The sequence below is a fragment of the Balearica regulorum genome, chromosome 2 (genome assembly GCF_011004875.1).
Source record: "Balearica regulorum gibbericeps isolate bBalReg1 chromosome 2, bBalReg1.pri, whole genome shotgun sequence".
Classification (NCBI taxonomy): Eukaryota; Metazoa; Chordata; class Aves; order Gruiformes; family Gruidae; genus Balearica; species Balearica regulorum.
The window spans coordinates 23965623-23987913 of record NC_046185.1 but is presented as its reverse complement, the minus strand read 5'-3'; the positions used below and the strand labels follow the sequence as shown (position 1 = coordinate 23987913).

The 22291-nt window shown below is 36.5% G+C and overlaps 1 protein-coding gene across 6 annotated transcripts in view; it reads left to right on the top strand.

The window, feature by feature from the left end:
* Nucleotides 1–22291, top strand: part of VPS13B (vacuolar protein sorting 13 homolog B) — a 486160-nt gene that overhangs the window by 342788 nt on the left and 121081 nt on the right. For all 6 annotated transcript variants that reach the window (XM_075743649.1, XM_075743646.1, XM_075743650.1 and 3 more), the window contains one exon: nucleotides 19104–19806. In XM_075743649.1, coding sequence (XP_075599764.1) covers nucleotides 19104–19806 — 703 coding nt within the window. The remainder of the gene's footprint in view (nucleotides 1–19103; nucleotides 19807–22291) is intronic.

Genomic DNA, 22291 nt, shown 5'->3' with positions numbered 1-22291 from the left:
GGCTGGGGGAAAGCTCCTGTCTGCTCAGATACCCAAACAAAATCAGCAAATGCTTCAGTAATAGGCAACACACTAATTACAGCTAATTAATTGTTAACTGAGAGGTCTCCAAAAGGGAGAAGGCATAGAAAACTCATCTATAGCAGCCGATTCCTTTCTAGCCTGGTCGAATCAGACTGTACTGATTTGTCACATTAGAGACATGGCAGTAATATCTGCAGAAGATGAATAAGTCATTCTTTATCACTGCAGATTAGGCTTAAGAAAGCATTTCTGATAAGTTATAATACCCTGTAATATGCTGGCTCGGGAAGTCTGGAATAGTCTTCTGAAGGAGTATTTCTCTGTGCTTGCTTTATTTATACTTTTTCCCTAAGCATCCACTTCTGGCTGCTGTCAGAGAACAGGAGTTTAGAAGGACCTTTGGTCTGACCCAGTAGGACCATTCTTATGTTTGTTCTCTTGTAGTTTGTTTCTGTTTATGGCAATCTCATCAACCTTCTGTTGCTGCTATAAATTCACTGTAAGATAAAGAATATGATCAGCAGGAGGTATGTACAAAAGTGCTATTACAACTGTATCACACATAAAATTTGAAGGAATGATAGCTAACGGAGTTTATAACAGTCTTGCCTACGGTACTTTAACAGAGCATGCTCTCGAGTGAAGAGCAATTCAATTAAACTTTAGTCAAGGTTATCAATGCATTACTTCTGTGGAGAATGAAAAAATATCAAATAGTACCATATTTTTGTTGAAAACAAGCATAACTTTGCTTTCCATTTGTGTTTTGTTTAAAAATAATAACAATAAGAAAACTGGTAAAACAAGTTCCAGATAATACTACTTAAGAAGCCAGACAGCCAAAGTGTGAAGTGGCAGATGCACATGTTGCACAGATGTTGTGCTGACTGGTTAGTATCCTTATGGAAAGCTTGTGTAATTGGAAGTATTTTTAGTTTGTTGAAACTTTGAGAAGTTGGCATCCTCATTTACAAGTTTCTTTTGAAGAAGCTGTTTATCTTTTGTCTTTTGATTCCTGAAGTCTAAGGTAATCAGAGTTAGAGAGCCAAGACAGTCTTGGTTTCTAGATTTTTATATGGATCAGACGAATTTAGGTATGTCTTGATATCCAAAAGTGTGTTGGCACATAAAAAAGGTAATGTTGTGTGAAGATAGCTTCCTGAGGGTTTAAAGACTTTTTTTCATTATGCATTTGAAATGTTGCAATGACTAGAAGCAGAGCAAACGTATTGTACGGTAATAGTACTATCCCAGAAACAATAAGTATTGAAATGTGAACCAATAAAATATTTCTCAGCTAATTTTGTCTTTCTTGTAGTTTGCACAATTACTGATCAGATCTTGAATATCTGCTCAGTTTTGCACCATGTTTTTAGAGCTTCAAATTTTCATTTCAGGGAATAGAGATCACGCAGCATGTAGTACCATATCTTTGATATCCTAGGCTATGAGATGCTTTCATGTGGGTTAGCACTACAGTAACTGGAGAATCACAAAATTATTGCAGCTGGATAATATGTTTAATTTATTAATAAAATTGTTAGCAACGATCTATTTACCTGGGACATGTGGGCTGCATTTTTGTGTGAATAATCAGTAACCGTAGCTTCCTTTTTTTTTTTTTTTTTCTGTTTTCATGGCTGTACGTTTAAAAGCATGAGGTATTATAAAACTTCTAATTAGGTTGCAAAGTGTAAAGTTTAAGATAACAGCCTTAAGAAACAAGATAAAGTAACAAAATTTGGATTGTTTAGATTTGAAGTAGTTTGACAGAGGTTCTTAAGCAGCTTGACAAGGGTTGGCTTAAAATGACGCTTGGTTATTCTCCCTGTGTTTATTTTATGGCTTTGGAAATAACAGAGTACTGCCAGAGAAATGTTTTCTCAGATGAGAAGGATTGCAGAAAGTTGTAGTTCCTAAGCACACACCACAACTAGATCTGCAAAGTAGCTTTAATTTGTGTCACCGGCATTAAGGAGATGTTTTATGCTTCCATTCCGGTATAGTGAGACCACTTCTGTGTGCTTTAAATCCAGGCTGTGCCTTGTACACACCACATGAATTTGTAGAAGAGAATCACTTCCATACCCTAAAAGCTCAGGAAGTTTTGATAAGGAGTAATGTCCTTAGAATGTGAAAAAGGAAAATGAAGAACTAGGAAACAAAGCCAAATCTGGTTTGCTATAAATATATTTGAGCTTTAGCTTCTGTCCTAAAATTCCTAGAAAAAAATTAATTTTCCAAACTGATTCTTTCAGCCAAAATGGCTGTATTGAAGCGATCTTCATGCTCAGATTCTGCAAATATAAAATTAAAGTGAAAAAATAGTGTTCATGGTCTCTCTTTGAGCTACAAAGCTAAGAATATTTTTATTTTACAATGAAGTGTCTGTTTAATAAGCATTCTGACTTACGTAGTTCAGAAAGATCAATAAATATATGAAATAGATATGAAACTTACAAGGTAAAGAATTCTTAGTATAGTAAAATCAAACTTGAAATTATAGATTGAAAGTGTATTTCCTTTTTGCTAGGAAAGAACTATTCTTTCCTGCTAGTTTTTAATGTCCACAAGCACACAAACTATGTGGAAAGAAGTGAGAAGTTGTATGCCATAGGCCTTTAAACACTGTGTTTGGGACAGGACCAATCTGTCTGACATTTTTCTTGCCGTTTTCTGTGACCACTTAAATTAAAGTTAGGGTTCAGTCCATTTATTTTTATTTTCCTTAGCCTACGATACTTCTGTCTGAACCAGACCTTCTTGTCTCTGCTCTATGAATTACATTTCCTTTGCCTCATACTAGCCCTAGTGGAATAGTTTAATGACATAAATGTTCTGTCTAATCTCTTTATTACATACTCTGCCTAGATATATTTTAAATATAACTTGTGGATATTGTTTTTATTATCAGTAACTTAAATATTATTGTACTTTCTTAATAAAATGCTTTTAATAACTAAGTGATATGCAAAGTTAATTTAAAACTTTGCCATTTCAGATCATTTAATGTATTAAGAAAAATATCTGAAATAGTCATTACAGAGATAGTAAAAATATTCTTATGAAATAGGTCCAAAATTCAAACTGTTCTTTAAATTACGGAATGCGTGCAAGAAACCATAGTGGTTCATTTTGAAAAAAAGGATTAGAAAAACAGAAACTGTGTAAGAATTATTATAGTTATGCCATAAATAACAAATATAGTTGGTTGCTGAAATCAGTAAAGACAACATGGTGGCTCAAACTCACCCTAAACAGAAGAAGTGTGAGAGAACACGTGCTTGGACTTTCTCACACTGTAGACACTGAATGTGTCATAGTGATGATTTGCTTAATTGTCTGATGAGGAGACGAAAGTTTGAGTGTTAGGTCACACGATGTATGACTGAGGGTTCTGCGTTCTTTGATCTTGACTAATCTTCTCCTTTGAGTCATCTAATGCTTGTATACAGTGGAGTTTGATGCTGTGGCAACATTACCTTTAGACAGCACCGCTTACAGTTTCTTCCCTGTATGGAACATCACCTGCTTGGTCGTGCGGAAAACTTGATTCTTGACAGTAATTATAAACACATGGATTCTGTAATTCTCTTCATTTTAAAGTGAAATAATATGGGGTTTCTTAAAGGGAAAGCTGAGGAATAAAAGGAGAAAGAATAGTCGAAGCCAATAAAGAGTTAATTGAAGTTGTAGTCAGTGGGAAGTGAGCAATTTTGATTTTGAACTTCCCTGGGTTTTTTTTGCAGGAAGGATCCTCACTTTTTTCTGGCATTCCCTCATGAGAAATTGTCTTTTTCATGCATTTTAACCTATTTTTAAAGGTAAATAAAGCTAATATGATCACTCTGTATGTCAGTCTTCCTCAAATAATATGTAATATTGTATTCTCAACCAAATTAAAAAGCAACATTGAGAGGTGTCAATGTTAATTAATTTTTTTATCTGTTTTGTGAAAATCAGGAAATGGATGGTGAGAAATGGAAGCAGGTGTTACCACTAAAGGAAAGCCGTTGATAGGTGGCAGTAGACACTGTTTGGCCACTTGTGTGGCTTTTATGGACTGGGTGGTCAACTAGGGATAAATATGCTGCTTAATTTCATACTGATTTTATTAAGGCCAGAATGACCCTTTAGTACTACTTTGTCTCTTAAGCACTGAGGCGTAATTTTTCAGAGTATACTGCCATTAATAGTAGCTGCCTTTCTACTTTTGCAGTTTTTCTGGCCAGCTGTAGTCTGTTTTCAGATTCAGGTAATGCTGCACCATCTGAGACTGTCTAATAGAATGATACATACTGTAATTCATGCCAGAGATTTTGGTAGGAAACAAATATGGGTATTTTCTCAAAAACTCATTTGCCTGTTCTAGCAGAAATTCAAGAGTTCTTCATACTGGTTGAATAATGACAAGAATACTTGTATGAATAAATTTTCTTCTTATCGCTAGTGAATTTAAACATAAAAGAGAATAGCCTTCTGTGTATATAAAATCAAATGGATACAAAGATGTTTAAGGGGTTCAGGTTATTTTATTGGATGGAGTTAAGTAGTGTTTACTGTTTCCTCTCAAATGGATTTGCATGACTTTGAACCGCAATAGTATCCTTGGGCCATTAACAACCAGTTGTATGCTGAGCAGGATTAGCTATAGCCATATTATAGTTTAATAATTTTTATAATGTTTTAAACTAAAAAAAAAAAAAAAAATCAAATTTATAATAAGAATCCTTTATTCAATAGACCTTAGTAAAAGAATGGCATATGAATCAATCTGATCTAAATCTGAAATCCTATGTTGTTCAGCACCTTTGTAAGATGGTGAATGTTTAATTGTAAGGTGACATACGTTTCCTATTTCTGTTTACATTAAAGACCTGAAGTCTTGAAACGTGAAAGGAAGCTGTATGAGTTAATTTGATGTCTGTGTGGTTTTTTTCCAAATATTTAATAACATGAAGACTTGTGTAAAAAGTTAACACTTTTGAGACATACATGCGCATAGAATTGATGGACAAAATTTGCACCATGTATAACTTCATTTTCTTAATATAGGTTGTTCTACAGATTAATCTTACCCACCTAGGTAGTAAGTAGCCTTACTAGATTTAATCCTTTAAATTGCATGAGAGTTCTTTCATGACAGGAAAGATTCTAATAAAATTAACCCCGAAATATCTTGATGTCTAACAAACGCTTTCTTTCCCTTGAGCTAGAAAAATTACTGCCCTCTTAGCTTTGTTCCTTGCAGTTGCCTATAGTTCGATATCTTGTGCAATAAGTAAAAACTGATCTTGGTTTGCTAAAGCCTAATAGCGTGCAATACAGTAGAATCTTATTTCATATTCTAGGTGGGACACTATTCTAGCAATGCTGAAATTGTACCTCATACAGTACACAGACCAAACAGAAACTAATCTTGAAAATCTGTAAGTAAAAGTCTTGCTGTATGAAGAGAGTTTGTGACTGGTGAATCTGAAATGTCTTTTCATTTCAGTTGAGAAAAACTTATGAGGACTCCTCCCTATCTTGGGAAGGCAAAAAAGTGTTTCCCCGTCTTTGTAAAAAGTAGATGTGTTTTTTGCATTAGATTCTTCCTTTGCAATTTCCACTGAGCCAAGTTGTCTTCATTTCTTTGACATGTTGACATGTAAGTAGTTCAGATGAAGACAAATAGACTATTTGTATTATTTTGGACAAATAGACTGTATATTATTTTGGTTTGTCTGGTGGTCTGGACATTATTTTAGTTTCTGTGGAGTCTTGCTTTTAATGCAGTACTTAAAATTTGTGGAATAGCTAAATCTTTCGAAATACGAATCACATTAAGTGTCTTCTAATAATTTTTACCATTGAGCTATTCTAGTCATACAGGTTTAAACATGTAGCTTGTAGCTTGATAGTGTCAGAGAGAGTGCCAAAATTGTAACTTCTTGAGAATGCCAATAAAAACCCTTAGCCGGAATAGCTGAATAATACTTGCATCATTTTCCTGGTAGTTTTACCAGTACTTGGATTCCCACATAGCCACTTGTCGGATGTTTTACTGAAAATAAAGTGATCTTTGGTTAGTTCAAGTACACTATCAAAATAAAGTCCGTGCCAGTATCTTGAGTCATCGCCATACCATGTTTCCATTGTTAGGAAGCTTTGTCTCATCATTTGATTTTGTTGCCAGAAACAGCAGGGAGATATATTTTGAAGGGCCATGCAGTACTTTTTGATACTTGCTATGAGCAAACATTTTCTTTCCAGTAGAAACCTAGATGCAATTCTTGTATTGGGAAAATGGCTGTGATTTTACTAAGACTCTTCAAAGCATAAATCTTTCTTTTGAAAAAAGCAAAAAAGAGGTGAGGGACCAAAGTAAATTCACACTAAAATAGGAAGCCTTAAGAGAAAGGGTCCGTTTTACAGATAGCAGGGCAAAACACATGAGGATTTCTCAGGACATATGCATGTATGTGGATGTGCATGCAGGCACAGAGGTTTCACACAGTGAAAACCTCTCATGACAAATGCTTTGAGTTGTGTGTTAACCTGGAATTTGTAGAAATGCACAATTTAGTTTTACACTTCAAATCTAAGCAGCTTTTTTAACATATTTTAAATTGCTTTGGAACGTTTCATTCATCCCCCTGCAGTGCTGCACAAGCTGCATCCACTATCACACCATGAAAATTTTGAGATGGATGAATTTAAATGAGGTATTTTGAATGGAAGACTATAGCTTGAACTTTATGCCTCAGTTGAGGTTTCCAAAAGCAGATAATAATTCTCTGATATTTATATCCTCACTCTGATCAACTGCATTAATTTCTGGGATTATGTGGGCTTCTGAGGCTCTCTGAATCCCAATAATTCATTTTTGTTCTATGCCATGCTTGCAGGGAAGTTCACTTGTCTCAGTGATAATAATTTTGTACTTGACATGAACATTTGAGTGTTGCACTGGACTTCTGTGGAATGGGCCAGAGAATGTAATAGTGCTTCTTCCTCCACACACAGTGCTCAGACTGGAAGGACAATGAAAAGCCTAGCTGTATTTCGTGTATTTCCAATATGTTCAATGTATTCTGCCATCTACCATGAAAGCCAATATAGTAAAATTACAGTGAACTACATTTTAGTACAGTTGTCACCCTTTGGTGACAAGGCTCACAAAGTACATGCATAGGTTCTGTGGCTTTGATAAGTATGATAAAATCTGGTACTGTTTGTATTCCCATTTAGATAGTAGTGGTAGTTGCCACACTTTCGTTGCAGAGTGTTTCTGATGAGTATGGAGGAAATTAAAGACAATATTTCCATTTTTACATTTTTACACTAGCTTTAATCTGATTTACTGGTTACTGTATCAAATGGTGAAATCATAGATTATGATTGTGATAAGACACTGATATGAGTCATACACATGAGACTAATAACATTTACTGAATCAAATTCAGGTTTGCAGCCATTTCCAATTAGTCTGAACTTATTTCTGCAGATAATTGGCCACCGGTACCTATCCAGAGAGAAGACATTGTAAAGTTCTCAGTTGTTTGTACATACTATGCAACTTTGGTGTTTCTGCTATGCTAGTTAATGGGCATGCTTAATAACCTTGCACATTAGCAATTTTTTTCCTCAGTGCATGTTTGTAGTTAATATTTCTGACTCTTTTCATTTCACTAAGACTGTACCTTCCCTCCAAATTACCTGTGACTCATCGCATGAATCAAGACTAAAAGCTTCATTCTTGACTCCTCCTAAATAAAGCTTTCCACTCATTTTAACTTTCTCAATCAAAGCACAGGAGTAATAGTGACTTAGTAGAGTATTCTCAGAAATGAACAGTGACAGCTATTTCAGATTATTGGAAAGTTGGCTAAAATAGAGAATCCATAAAAGTGAAAATCTGTTAGCTTTACTGAGTACAGATCCTGCCTACAGTTTTCATGAAACTCATATTTGTCTGAACAAGAGTGAGTTAAGACAGTATTTTAGGAAGTCAGGCATTTTTAGTTCACACAGCTAAATAGGTCTCTGTTTGCATGAGTTCACCTGTGTTCTGGCAGTAATTTGTATGTCTTTTTTGCTTTCCCACTAGAATATGCAGTTGGAACTCCAAAATTTTTTTGATACAGATCAGCCGCTTTTGCTGATTCTTTGCCTTCCAAAACTGGGACAGAAGGCCGTAGGGGAGATTCAGAATCACAAATACATTATCTTCCAAGCTCTTATTTTTTTCAGTGGGAGATGGGCACCTAATTGATCTACATGCTCTTGAAAATCTCCCTGGTTTTCATAAAATTAATTCTATCTGGCAGTAAGGCATTTTCCCCAAATAAATGTTTATTACGCATTGAACATCTAGGGGTTTTACCCATTGTGTCTGTTGGGTCCTTGGTGTTTGTACAAAGGAATGTCTTGGTAGACTGCTCTGGGTTGGCTGCCTCATTGGGTCTTTGTCCAGATTTGTCCATGATGAAGCCCATCCTAGCAAATGAATTTGTGGCCCAGCTACCAAAATCATAGAATCATAGAATGAGTTGGAAGGGACCTTAAAGATCATCCAGTTCCAACCCCCCTGCCATGGGCAGGGACACCCTTCACTAGACCACATTGCCCAAAGCCCCATCCAACCTGGCCTTGAACACTTCCAGGGAGGGGACATCCACAACCTCTCTGGGCAACCTGTGCCAGTGTCTCACCACCCTCACAGGGAAGAATTTCTTGCTAACATCTAATCTAAACTGACCCTCCTTCAGCTTAAACCCATTACCCCTTGTCCTGTCACTCCGTGCCCTTGTAAACAGCCCCTCTCCAGCTTTCCTGTAGGCCCCTTCAGGTACTGGAAGGCTGCTGTAAGGTCTCCCCAGAGCCTTCTCTTCTCCAGGCTGACCAAGCCCAAGTCTCTCAGCCTGTCTTCATGGGAGAGGTGCTCCAGCCCTCTGATCATCCTCGTATAATAAAAAGTCAGAAAGTTAGCTTGGCTAAGTGGCGCATCCTGGCTGTTTGAACAAGGCTTCATGTATTTCTCAGCAAGCTGAACCTGAATTCAGTAGCAAGTTTCACAGATTCTTATGCACTGCATTCTGACAGACTGGGAATCTTCCAGTAGGTGCTATAAAATTGAAAGCTGATTTTAAAAAAAGATAGATTTTTGTACTATGTATTTGTATATATATGTATGCATACATAATAATGATCATCACTCTAAACAGTTGTTTAAAAAAGCTTGTTAGTATTTATGTAATAATTCAAACAGAACATTGGTCCCTTATGTGGACAGGGTTTTTTGTTCCATTCATTACTTTTATGCTTCTCCCTAACTTTTATTTTGCTGTGGATTAAAGATATGATTACAAGTAGTTTATAGCTGTGTCATACCACTGCATGGACTGCAGGTTTAGTAACTTAAAAAGGCTGTAGAGACAAACAGCAAATGCCGAGATACCTCCTCAAGGATTGTTTTTGATAAAATCTTTTATAGCAGTACTGTAAAGGATGAACATTTCAAATGACATTTGTAAATGTCACGTTCTACCACGTGTTAAATAGATAAGGCAGTTCTGTCCATCTTTTGTTTGGGCTGTCTGGAGGTTCCAGAGGAGGGACCATCCTGAGCTTGCTTTTCAAAGGTTATTTTTTTCAGTACTAGGAATGAGAATCGATGTTTTTAAAATGGTATGCAGAAAGGAATACCTTGCACAGCCCTTATAGCTGAATTAGAAGCTATTTGGAAAGCTATTCCTAGCTTTAAGGCAGCACCTCACAAATGTTTTGAAAGTATGGATCACAGACATATTGTTCTTATGCTGTGTGCGTTGCCATTTACAACGGTGCGTGTTTTCTACGTGACCACTGCAGCAGTTGCATAATTTAAAAAATTCACTTAGATTAACAGTTAAGAAAGTATCTTAATAATATTCAACAGGTAGGAAAAAAGCAGCAATTGTTAGTGAAGCAACAGGAACTTCCTGGCCCAAAATGGGAAAAGCATTATTTTTAAGAAAAAACAGTATATGTAAATAATATTCAGTAATATTTGCAATCTCATTGCATCTTTAATATAATATGCTGTAATAATGCTATATAGAAGCATGTAAAGGCCAAAAATGTTTTTCATTAAGAAGAAAACTTGCCTTTGTATCTTGGCCCTCTAATTGTCTTCAGTGTCATTATCAGCCCACAGTTAGGTGGCTCCACTGAAATGTTAGCGCTGTAGTTAGAAGCTTTGAAAGTGTCAGACTGCTGCAGGATGTGTTTCATAAGAATTCTCCGTTGATTTTCCAGTAAAGTATAAAGTCAGATCTCAGCGTAGTTTGAGTGCTGGGTGCTTTGAAGCAGCCTCCTAGCACTGAGAGGCGAAGGCAGCTGGAAGACTGCCAGGCTTGATCAGTCAGAAAAGCCTGAAGATGCAGCTCCATGTGTCACCTACTCCTGAAGCGGGCTTACAGAGGTCCTGTTTCTGACCTTTTGTTCCTGCTCCAATACCACAATTCTTTTCTTTATTTTAATTATTTTTAAACGAGTTCAGAGGCCACAATTTATAATGCAATTTTGAGGCTCATTAAGCTAATCCAAACTGGGCTGCCATAGTCTGTCCTTTTCCTTCTCTGCTTTGCAGTAGTACAAAGAGCCAGTGCAGGAAACAGAACAGGCCAAACAAACAAGTATGTTTTTCTCAGGGTTATTTTTGTTTGTTTTGTTTCTAGAATTATTGTTCCGATGCTTCAGGACCCTGAACTGTTTTATACAGTCATACAAGGATGAGGAGAAACAAATTCAGTCTTGTATGGAATTGCACACCAAGGCTGTGACAAACAACTTACTAAAAATGGGGATATTTTGTATATTAAGGAAAAGATTGTAGCATTTGATTTTGGGAATAGTTCATTTAACTGTACACTTACTCAGTTAAGAGGCTGCAGGTAGATTCTGTATTATGAAAGTCAAGTACCAAGTTACTTTACTGTGTTACAATAATGACTCTTTTCATTGTTCATACATTCATTCATCTTATCCTAGAAAATTATGCCTAAATTCACATTCTGAGGCTCTGTTGAATCCTGCCAGGGTATTTGGCATTTGCTTCTGCATCTTTTCCTTTATTTTACAGAACACTGAATATTAGTCAATGGGAGAATATTCTGATTTACTCCAACCGGAGTAAACAGCTTTGTTAAATTTCTCATCTCTGGATATCATAAGGTATCATCTGATATTTCCATATTTAATATTATTAAATTATTTAAACTCTTGCATCTAAGAATTGTTCAGTGAATTCTTACTTTAAACACTCATCACATGAGAAAGTTTTTGAACCATGACTGAATGCCTGGTCAAGAAGCATCAACGTATAGGACCCAGGGATTTTTTGCACCTAAGCCCAGTATTGTGATAGGTGCTGCCCAGTATTGTGATAAGTGCCACCCAGTAGCTCTGTGGTTTCCCGGGACTGGTTAGTGGCAACACCACTTAAAAGAATCCCACTGCAGGCTGTGACGTGCCGATTCCAATGGCAAACTTGTTTATACAGCCATACCGGGCACCGAATTCGGTAATTGGTCTGTCTCTAGTGTTTGAGGGCAAGCTTTCTGTTGTGAAATCACAGCCTTAATGACTTAAAATTCCAAGTCCTTGAATGTGATTTTTGTTGTGTTTTTTACTTTCTCAACGTACTTAGGCACACCAGTAAATGAGAGTTAATTCAGCCTCCTGAAAGATTCAGCTTGATGAGACAAAGTTGCTTTCTATAAAATCAGATCAACACTAAACCAACATTTAGTTCACTATATCTTTCTGCATGAAAACGTGACCCAAAACGGAGACTGGTAAAACTGTAGTCTTCCACTGAAATCTTAACAGCGAAATGTTAAAGAATGTCCTTAAAGAATGTCCTGCAAAATCAAGCTGAAATTTCAACTACTTCTTTTTAAAGTATCCAAGTGGAATATGCAAGCAGACTCCCATGGAAAAATGCTGTTTCTTGTATTTCACACAAAAAAAAAAAGTGCAAAAATGAACAAACCCTCACCTCCTCTAAAGTAAATATGTGTATTCATTTTAATCCTAGTTTTTTCATATAAAAGCAAAGATATGAACTTAAAATTCTGAAATTAAATTTGAAAAATAAAACAAAAAAGCTAATACTTTTAGTAAAACTATTAATGAAAAATTGCTGTTGGATGAAGTACTCTGCCAGATTTCAGCCTGGTCTTTTTAAATTTAAAGCATTTCTTTTAAAAAAAATAAATAATTGAACACAAAAGTTTCTCACTGGGCTTTCATAGGGTAGCAAAATAAACATACTGTTTGTATTAAGATTAAAAAAATAATTCTGTTGGTATTAGAAAGGATTTAGCATTTGCATATACCCGTGTTACAACTGGAACGTTTAGCACAGCTTTGATTTATGAATATTTGGATCAGTGTTTTACAGAATGTAGCCTCTTACTCTACTTTTGAAGAGCTGGAAAAACATTGCATAAAGAAGCTGAGTTTGTATTGCTCCTTGCCATCACATCTTTCACATAATTCATGCAGTATTGTGAAAACTACAATTGAATTCCTGTCAGGAGTATTTCTGTAGGTCTGGGAGCTCATATACACCATTACACCTCAAATTAGCATCATTTATTTTGCAGCAAATTCTGGTTAAAAAGAAAATTCCTCAGTGGAAAAAAATACATTTGACTTTCATATGAAATAAACTATTTCAAACATTTCTGATACTTTTGTTGCCTCATTTTGGCATGACTTAATAGTGCCTTTATTGGAGGATAGCTTTGGATTCATGTTATACAGAACTCTTTCTGCAGTTGGATTGATACAGGTAGAAGCAAGTCTGTCTAGATTAAATTGTAGGATTTAAAACTTCAAAGAGAAACTTTTATTACACTGGAAGACATAATTTAGCAGTCCAGTATGCTTCTATGTGTGTCTTTTGTTATATTTTCCATGTGAGATTAATATGTCGATTTACAAAATAATTTTTATAATGGTCAGAATTAAAGTCACTCATGTATCTTATATGCAAAACAAAATAAAATTGGTTTAGTTGAAGTGTTCAGTAGAAGAATGCAGCAAACTTTGGTTAACCAAAAAAAAGGTTCTTTACATAACAATGATATATCAAATAAATTTCTAAACCATTGGAGACTCTTGTTGGAGTAGATGAAGTACTTAGAACAAAGCCAGAAAGAAACTATGCAGTGTTTTCTTCATAATTCCAGTTTAAGCACAACAGAAAAAAACCTGGAACATATTCCTTTTCTGTAGCTGTTTGTGCGGTAGACAAGATTTTTATTTCCATGAAAATATTACTACTTTTTAGCAAAAGAACTACAACTAGATCACATGCCACAGTGATGGAGCAGATGTGATTGGCACTTTGATTCCGTGGTTTCACACTTGTGGCTCTTTCTGTAATTTATGTAATGTGAAGAATGATTTCATGATTGGCTGAAGGGTTTTGATCAGAGTTAAGGAACAGCTATGCAGAAGGCTGGAAATTTTACTTCAATAGTGTCACTATATTACCACAATTAATATGAGAAGCTGGAAAAATTATGCAGATGTAGATGCTTTTGATCTGGAGCAGTTGCACTTCCAAAGGTTATGTTGCTTACAGTTATTCTATTAAAGAATTATCCTGTAAAGCATTAGTAAAAGAAAATAAAACTGATAGAAATGTTTATAGTGAAATTTGCACATGCTTACATTTGTTATTGTTGAAAACTCTTGAGAGATTAAGTGAAAATATAATGAAAAATTGCTGCCAGTTGTTGTAAAACACCTCTCTCTGATTGGGAAAATGTGTTAATTCTTGGTCTAAAGTATTAGGTTGTGTGTTTACCTTGATGGTTTTATTGGTTCTCTTTATGGAGTGAAAACTTTGAAGGCATGTCTCTACCATGTCTCAGGAATGGAAAATAAATAAGAGTTACCTGGTTAAGATTGCAGTGACCTCAGATGGGACTGCTTGCCAGTTTTGAAAAGCAAATATATTTATTTACCCTTGATTTTATGATCTGCTTCTCTCTGTGTGTTCTACAGGACATGCTATTTCCATGCCCTTTCACTCGATAGATATATGCGTCATATGCCCTGTTGAACTCAAGGGGTTAAGCTAGTGAAGTTACCTATCTCAGCACATGAAAAGGAAGAATTAGCCACAGTTCCCTAGCTACTAGTGTAGCTTTCAGCACCTTTTCTATGGTGTCTAGTATTGATAGGATATATAACTGTGAAAGGACGAGAAAAGGCACTGAAGTGATCTAAGAAGTAAACTATCATCTTGACATGTTTTTTCTAGCTATTGAAAACCTTTCCATATTGCAATGCATTCTGACAGTGAAACTGTAGAATTCCTCTGATTTAAGTACCATCTGGTTATGCTCAAAGCTTTAAAGCTATTATCTCAGCATAAAATTTCAGCGTCCTATACTTTTTTCTTCGCCAAACTATCCATTTTTAAGCCACAAATATTTTTCCAGTCCTTTCAGATTTTATCTAAAAGTATATTTTAACAGTATTTAAATAGTTCTTAAACAATAACAATTTATCTTGATAGATGACATGCTGTGTTTTTTCATTTTATTTTAATTAGCCATTGTGGAACCAAATTCCCTTTTGTTTTATTCCTTTGAATACTGTTTAATTATAGTTATCATGCCAAATATCTTAAAGGTTATTTTACCAATACAGTTTCATTTAACATAAGCCATGTGGAATCAATAGGCCTGTTTCCTAAAGTGAATGCTTGGAAAATCTTACATTCATATGTTAAGAGTACACATCCTTTCCTCATTAGTTGGAAAGTACAGGGATTTTGGCACAGGTTCTGTGTGGAAGCATTGTGCAGCTTTTATATGGATTTTGTTTTTAGCCTTTGATGACACTGTTTAGAATAGGAAGTATCTAATAAGTAAAGCATTTTGTCTAATGTGCTGCCAGTATGTTTAATATATGCCTGGAGGTCTGAAACATTATCTTCTCCACTACAGTAATATGCATTTAATTCTCTGAAAGCAGAAGGTCGAACTTTTAAAAGGGACTCAAAGTACATTTTCAACTAAAATAATTTAAAACACATGGGATAGAGGACCAGAGTAATGTACAGTTGGTTTTTATGGTTTAATCATGATCATGTTAATGCACACCAGTAGCTAATTAAAGAAAACTTTTATTGTTCATTTTAAATGGGTTATGTAAAGAGTAAGAGAATTGATATAATACAGCCCAATGATAAAAGGTACCATTACATTTGCTAACAGCAAGCTGATATTGCTGTTCTTGACATCTTTAAAGTATTGGCCCATTTATTCCATAATAAAGCACAGAATCTTTTTAGAGTTGTTACACTGAGAGTCATTCCCTCTCATATCCTTATCCCGTTAGAGGAATACCTAAATGATTCCCAAGTTTATTACTAGGCGTATTTTCAGGTTAACTGTGAAACTTGGTTGGAAGGCTCAATGCTTACTGAGCTGAAATTGATGCAAGACATTCCAATGGTCCTTCTGCACCTTTATTTTGTACCCAGTTGTGTTATATAAAGCTGTCTTGCAAATCATTACTCACTTGTTCCAACCTTTATAATATATGTGGTAAGAGCATACGTAAGTCAAAGTTTCATTGTGGAACCGGGTGGCATGGAAAACCGTAATAGGATATGGTGTCTTTCACCTCTTGGGCACTGGTTCATATTCCATGCTGCTTAGTACAGAGCAGAAGTTACCATCTGACTGCTGTTCGGTGACCTGCATGAGTTGATTTGGGGTGTCAGTAAAGTTTCTGTAGTTGAATGTCCGCATAACAGGAAACTCAGCAGTTGGGACCAATTAGCACCCTTGCAGTAGTCTTCACAGAGACACTCTAGTCTGAATGGGGATGGAGGCAGAGATACTTTCTTACCTTCCTTGAAGTGCTTTACGTAGACCAGCACATTTAATAAATACTTAACTGTAAAAAGAGGCAGAAGAAAAGAACTAGGCTTCGAGTCAAATCTACTTAGGTGTGAGAAGAGAAGATCCATTCAGCAACCAGAAGTGCTATGCTTTCTTCCTCCACTCAGTCATACACATGCAATGCTTTTCTCCCTGGGAGATTATCATTCAGTGGATGACTTGTATTTTCAATCCCTCTAGCCAAGTCAAGCATAACCTGAATGTCAGGTAACTGTAGAAATTTCTCCTGCATAGGGGAGAACAGGAGAATACCGTGTAGTACTCGTAAGAGTGTCATTCACTGCAGAACCATGCTTTCTAAAAAGATTTTTCATCAGACTGAGCTGATGGCTATGGAGCAATTAAAAATTGCTGGGTTTAGCAGCATATGCCCTCTACTTCATTTCAGGCAGCATTTCCATGAAATGATATGGCAAGTTTGTGTCACAGCTCTATCCCTTCTGTCTTCCTACTTGCCCTCAATACATGAGTGATAAAACCATCTATACCAATTTTGCAAGTGCGATCAGTGCACAGTATGGGTGAAGTATTTTATAGTTTACCAGACAGAGAGGCTGAGGTCTAAATAGCCTAACTTTGCTAGGATATCAGGAAGAATCAGGATTTCTTGGCTCACAGTGCAGTAATTCATTAAAATCTCTAGTTGTTTTTACAGAGGCTGCATTAAAAGTGGTATCACATTTACAAGTCAGTGATATGAGTCTGCCATAGAAATCAGCCGCAAGGAATTTTATTGGTTATTTGAAAAATATGTACATGAGTGAATCTGAAAAGATTGTAACCAGAGCTGGCAAAAACCTTTTCAAAGAAAATCTCAGCTAGTTAATGGTTCTGTTTCAGGATTTCCTCTGTAATACTTTTTTTCTAGCATGTTCATTCCTTTAAAGAAAAGGAGAGGGGGTTGCTTCCTTTGTTCCATAAAGCACTATATAAAGGAACCTTTAAATACGTGCTTTACTGTAACTCCCCCATAACCCAATTTCTGCAGTGTAGGTAGAATCTATTAATATTGCTGCATAAAGACCAAAGTTTGAGGAAATTCAGTAATTCACTGCCCTTCATTCCTATAGTTAAGTTGCTGATAAACTTTGTAAGTACTTGTAATTCATAATTATATTTTTCTAGAGGAAGTTAAGGTACGGTGTGCCCTAGTTTATATCTCTCTTTTCAAAGATTCACTATGGTGGAGAAGATAAAAAGAAACTATTGAAGTAGGTCCTGGAACGAAGAAATTAAATCAGTGAGTCAACATGCAGTTGCAGCCAAAAAAACCCCAACAAAATATTGGACATCATCAGGATGGAGTTTGAGAACAAGACAGAAGGCATCGTTTTACTGCTATATAAAACCACAGTGATCCCACTTCTTGAATACTGTGTGGAGTACTCAAGAAGAGCGCAGAGGAGTTACAGAAGTAGAGAAGGGAAGCTAAAATGCTTAAAGGTCCTGGAGCAGCTGCTTTGTAAGGAGACACTAAAAAGGCTGGGATTTCCCTGCCTGGATAGGAGAAGGCTGAGGAGGGTTATGATCAAGGTTTACAAAGCAGTGATAAAGCTGAATGTGAACCTGAATGTTCAAACTGTGCACTACAAAAGATCAGGGAAATGCAATGACCCTAGTAGGAGATTGGTTTAAACCAAAGAAAAAAGAAATTGGAACTTGCAGCCCCAGAATGTTGTGGAGGCCAGACGCTGTCAGCATGTTCAAAAAGGAAGTCCACAAATTCATGGACAAGAATTCCGGAAATGGTTACTAAAACCAGGCATGTACCGCTGGCATCCCAAATAAAACACCTATGGATACGTGGGGAGTAGGAGAGGAAGATGGCAGGGAGTGGCCAGGGTCCACAGTCTCTCTCGACAGAGTCTCCTCCTAGTGCTGTCAGAAACAGCGTACTGGGCTGAGTGGGTCACGAATCTGGTTGAGTTGGGCATTTCTTATGTTCATTCTTGTACAGAGCAAAGCAGAATCACTTCTGGGCAGTGCAGATGGAAGAGTTAGTTATGCTGTGGAAGCTGTACAGGGTGAATACATGACACTAAACTCCATATGAATTAGAGGAGTTAGCCATACATCATCATTGTTATTGTTGTTGTTGTTGAATTTCTGCAGGAGTTTTTTTCCAAGTATTTTAGCATATGCTCCCCGTCGTGTTCTCAAGCTCTTTGTAGGATTTCTGCTTGTTTCACAAGCAGTATTGGAAGTGTTTTCTTCCTGTAGCACCTCCTTGTCTTGGATATCTCTGTCTCTTGACCTGGTACTATGTGGTTCCTGGACACAGCCTTGCAACTTTTTGTTTCACTCTTGCTTTTCCTGTGATAGAAGGAAAGTTCTTTTTACTGTTTATCAGTGGAGTATGTTTTCTTTTTGAAATATTTCTATATACAATGATTTCTCGTGTGAAACCCTGTGAATGTCACAGTCAAGACCATCTGTAACCCTGGTAAGCCTTGGTGAGCTATGAACTCGTACCCCATCACAGAGGCAGTCTTTAGATAGTGCTGACATTTCCTTCGACTTTGGTGTTTTATATAAGGCAACTGTCGTTTCCATGCCTTTTAAGAAAAATATTTTTTCTACAGCATAGTATTTACACATTTCAGCTTACAATTTCCCTTTAGTCTTTTGTGATTTTGCAGTAGATTAATATTACATTTTATTTCATCTAATCACGGTAAAATATTTTAGTGCCAAAGAGGACTTTTTGAGCGTCAGTGCTCAAAACTGGAAAACAATTCTGACTAGGCTTTTTACTCACATTGTATTATTTCACAGAGATATGGTTTTATATTAAGCCATAAATTTCTTGTAGATTCTTTAGAGTTTAAAGAAAGAGTTTAAATTTGAAAAAAAAAAGTCATTTAAGCCTAGAAATCATTACTCCTTTTTTTTTCCCTTCACATGGTCTTTTGGCACTTCATGTGTTGTGAGTCATCATTTCATTGGAACAGACACCTGCTGTGTTTTCATGAGTGATTACTGTGTTAAAGTTAACTTGGCAGATTTTTTTTATAATTCTCTCTTTTGACATCATGTTTATATAGGGATTGTTTGCTGCCACTGAAATGGAAATAGTTGGGATATGGATATCATAAGTTAATATAATATTTTCCTTTGCAGATTTCCAAACAAGAGCAGAAAAAAATGGATGTGTCTGATGGAGGAACAGCTGAGACTTCTTCCCGTTATAGCGGGGCACAGGACAGTGGAATTGGCAGCGACAGTGTTAAGATCAGAATCGTTCAGATTGAGCAGCACAGTGGTACCAGCCAGCACCGCATTGCCCGTCCTTCCCGCCAGTCTTCCATCGTGAAGAATCTCAATTTCATTCCTTTTGACATTTTTGTTACAGCAAGTCGAATCTCCTTGATGACTTACTCATGCACTGCCTTACCTAAATCAAAATCAGTACAAGATCAGAAAGATGGTGAGAAAATAAGCAAAAGCTCCTTGAACCTTCCAGAAGCGGGCTCACGTGGCAGCCATGATGCCAAGAAGCCCAGTCAGCCATGCATTTCCGCTGTCACAGCAGATGATCTTTTGAAGAGCAATGTTCCCCTGTCTGCTGGGAGAAAAACGGGTCTTTTGTCCCTGGAAAGTCTGCATGCTTCCACAAGGTCGTCTGCTCGACAAGCCCTGGGGATAACTATTGTTCGGCAGCCTGGTCGCAGGGGAACTGGGGACATAGAGCTACAGCCGTTTCTCTACCTCGTTGTATCACAGCCCTCTGTGCTCCTGAGCTGCCACCACAGAAAGCAAAAGGTAGAAATATCCGTGTTCGACGCTGGTCTTAAAGGAGTAGCCTCAGACTACAAGTGTACAGGTAAGAGCGTTTAACTTCACTCCTGGTTATAACTGCCAAAGTAATTGCACTTCTCAAAGTTACTGGAGCGGTGGAAAACAGCTGAGAGACTTCTAGGACATCTTTAAAAATCAAATGGTAAATATACATATTTTTAGGATTATACCCCACAGCTGAATTTAAGCTAGTGCATAAAATGTTTGAAATTAATTAAGACCTAACCTTTTAGCAACCAGTTCTTCCTGTTCTTTGATAGTACTTTCTCATTACCAGATTGTGATAGGGATTGTTGCATTACTGTAACTTCTCAGTGTTTTCTAAGGAAGTAAGAGTTGCAAGCCAGGCTGATTTCATAAAAAGCATTTTTTATGACTGAATATCACAATATTTTCCTATATTAGCCTACTGATAAAATGTAAAGGTAAACATTGTAGAAGCACCTGGTGTTTTGATCATAAACTGTAAGAAAATTATAGTGATCTTCCAAATTACATCTAATGATGTCATGTATTTTAAGTTTTCATTCAGCAGAGTAATAGGGTTTTGCAAGAATTTCCTTCTGTTAATGAATGTTTTTTTTCATGTGCAAAGCTTATAATAAAATATCAGGGTAACTATTCAGAAGAAAATATTCTGAAATTTTCTTTTTCACTCTTATCTGTACTGCTGAAGAGAGAAATCAAACGATTGCAATTCATTGGTCTGACAGCCAATACTGGGTGTAAGAATTTAATGAGATACATCATTCCAGAGTACTACCCAAAAAATGTATAAATGAGGATGCAGTGATGTGCTGAATGCGCAGCCAGAGAAGCGTGGGGTTTTAAATTGTTCACTGAATGAGAGCTGAGAGTTTGTTGCCAAAGTTCATACAGCATACTAGTTGTGAAAGTAGTATATGGTTTTTGTGCAGCTATACCGAATCTTTGCTGAATGAAATCTTGTGAAAGTTGTCATTAAAATAATGTGCTTATACAAAAAACTAAAAATTCTATTTTTAATAGATCTTAACTTTTTTCAGAAATCTGAATTACAGTGGAACTTTTAAGAGGGCTTAAACAGTGAAGAAAATTAGACAGCTGGAAAGAAGATACTTAAAATAGAGAGAAGATTCATTCTCTGACATGTTTTCTTTTATCATTCTTCCATTTTCATCTTTCTCTGCTGTTGCTGTCCTGTCTTGAAAGAAACACAGCTGTGTCATGAATTCAGTTTACTCCAGATTCCCATGTATATTTGCTGAATGCTATATAAAAGGTGGTCATAGCAATTAATATGAAAAGAATTAACAAATGAATTAACAAAGCAAAGCTTGAAGAAAAGTTGGAGTAGTTGTAAGTTAAAGATCACAACTTCATTAACTTAGTGTTTTGAAAAGATGCGGTAGGACTTCTTCGCTTCTCATATCTGAGGCATTCAAGCATGTCCTTGTACAAGCTGCCGCCACATTACAATAAACTGGGCAAAGTTCTCTCCATTCTGCTCCGACAGGTAACTTCTGAAGTCTTACCACCTTCATATGTACAGGAGCAATCCTAGATAATACTAGCTGTAATAAAGTCTTCCTACAAATTGAAAGTGGATCAGAGAACACAGAAGCATGGCAAGAAGTTTAAATAATAAAGATAGTAGGAACATACAGCGTGAGAGCTCCTCGGTCACCAGCAGTTGTTCAGTGAGACGCAAAGAGGTCTTCTTGGAGAACCAAAGACTAGCCGTATAAAGGTCTTACCCTTTTTGGCTTTTTGTCTCCATGTCAGGCAAAGGTAAAAGAGTGTGGAGGCAGAAGGCAGACGTTACATGAAGGCAGAAGTTCTGGTCTCATCCTGCTGCCTTTGTGGGCAGTAGTAAGTACCTTACTCGAGTATCAGACAGAATCCTGTGCTTGCCATCAAAGCATTAGGGCTTTTTTCAAAAGAGTTCGAGAGGTGGGTGCCAAAGTTCTAGTGCCTAAAAACACCATCCTAAATGTATTAATAAGTTAATAAAACTAATCCACACTTCAAGTCACACACTAATTCACACAGCAAAATAGGTAGTATAAAGTTTTTATTGCCTCTTGTTTAGGAAGACCTGCTGTGCTTGTGATTATATCGTTCAGCATTAATGTTGTCATACCACTGTAGTAACATGTTAGTTTGGGAAAATTCTATTTGTCATTTCTAGCATGTATATTTGAAGGGGAAATAGCCATGAACTATATGTTTTTTATATGTGTGTGTGTGTGTTCATATACACAACTCTATATATTACGTATCATATAATACAGCATCGGGAGCTTTGCATGGCATTTGCTTCCCCGCTGCAGTTGGTTTCATCAATCATGCCAATTTTTCTTGATGTTGTGACTATTTGCTGACAGTTTTATCTGAAAGGGATGTATCATCCAAATGAAGATCAATATAAAGTTTATTTGAAAGAAGTAAGTTAGCTTCTCTCCCTCTGTACAATAGGTATGCACTATGTTCCTGCATTCCTCTGTATATCAAGGACTGGAGGATGGGGA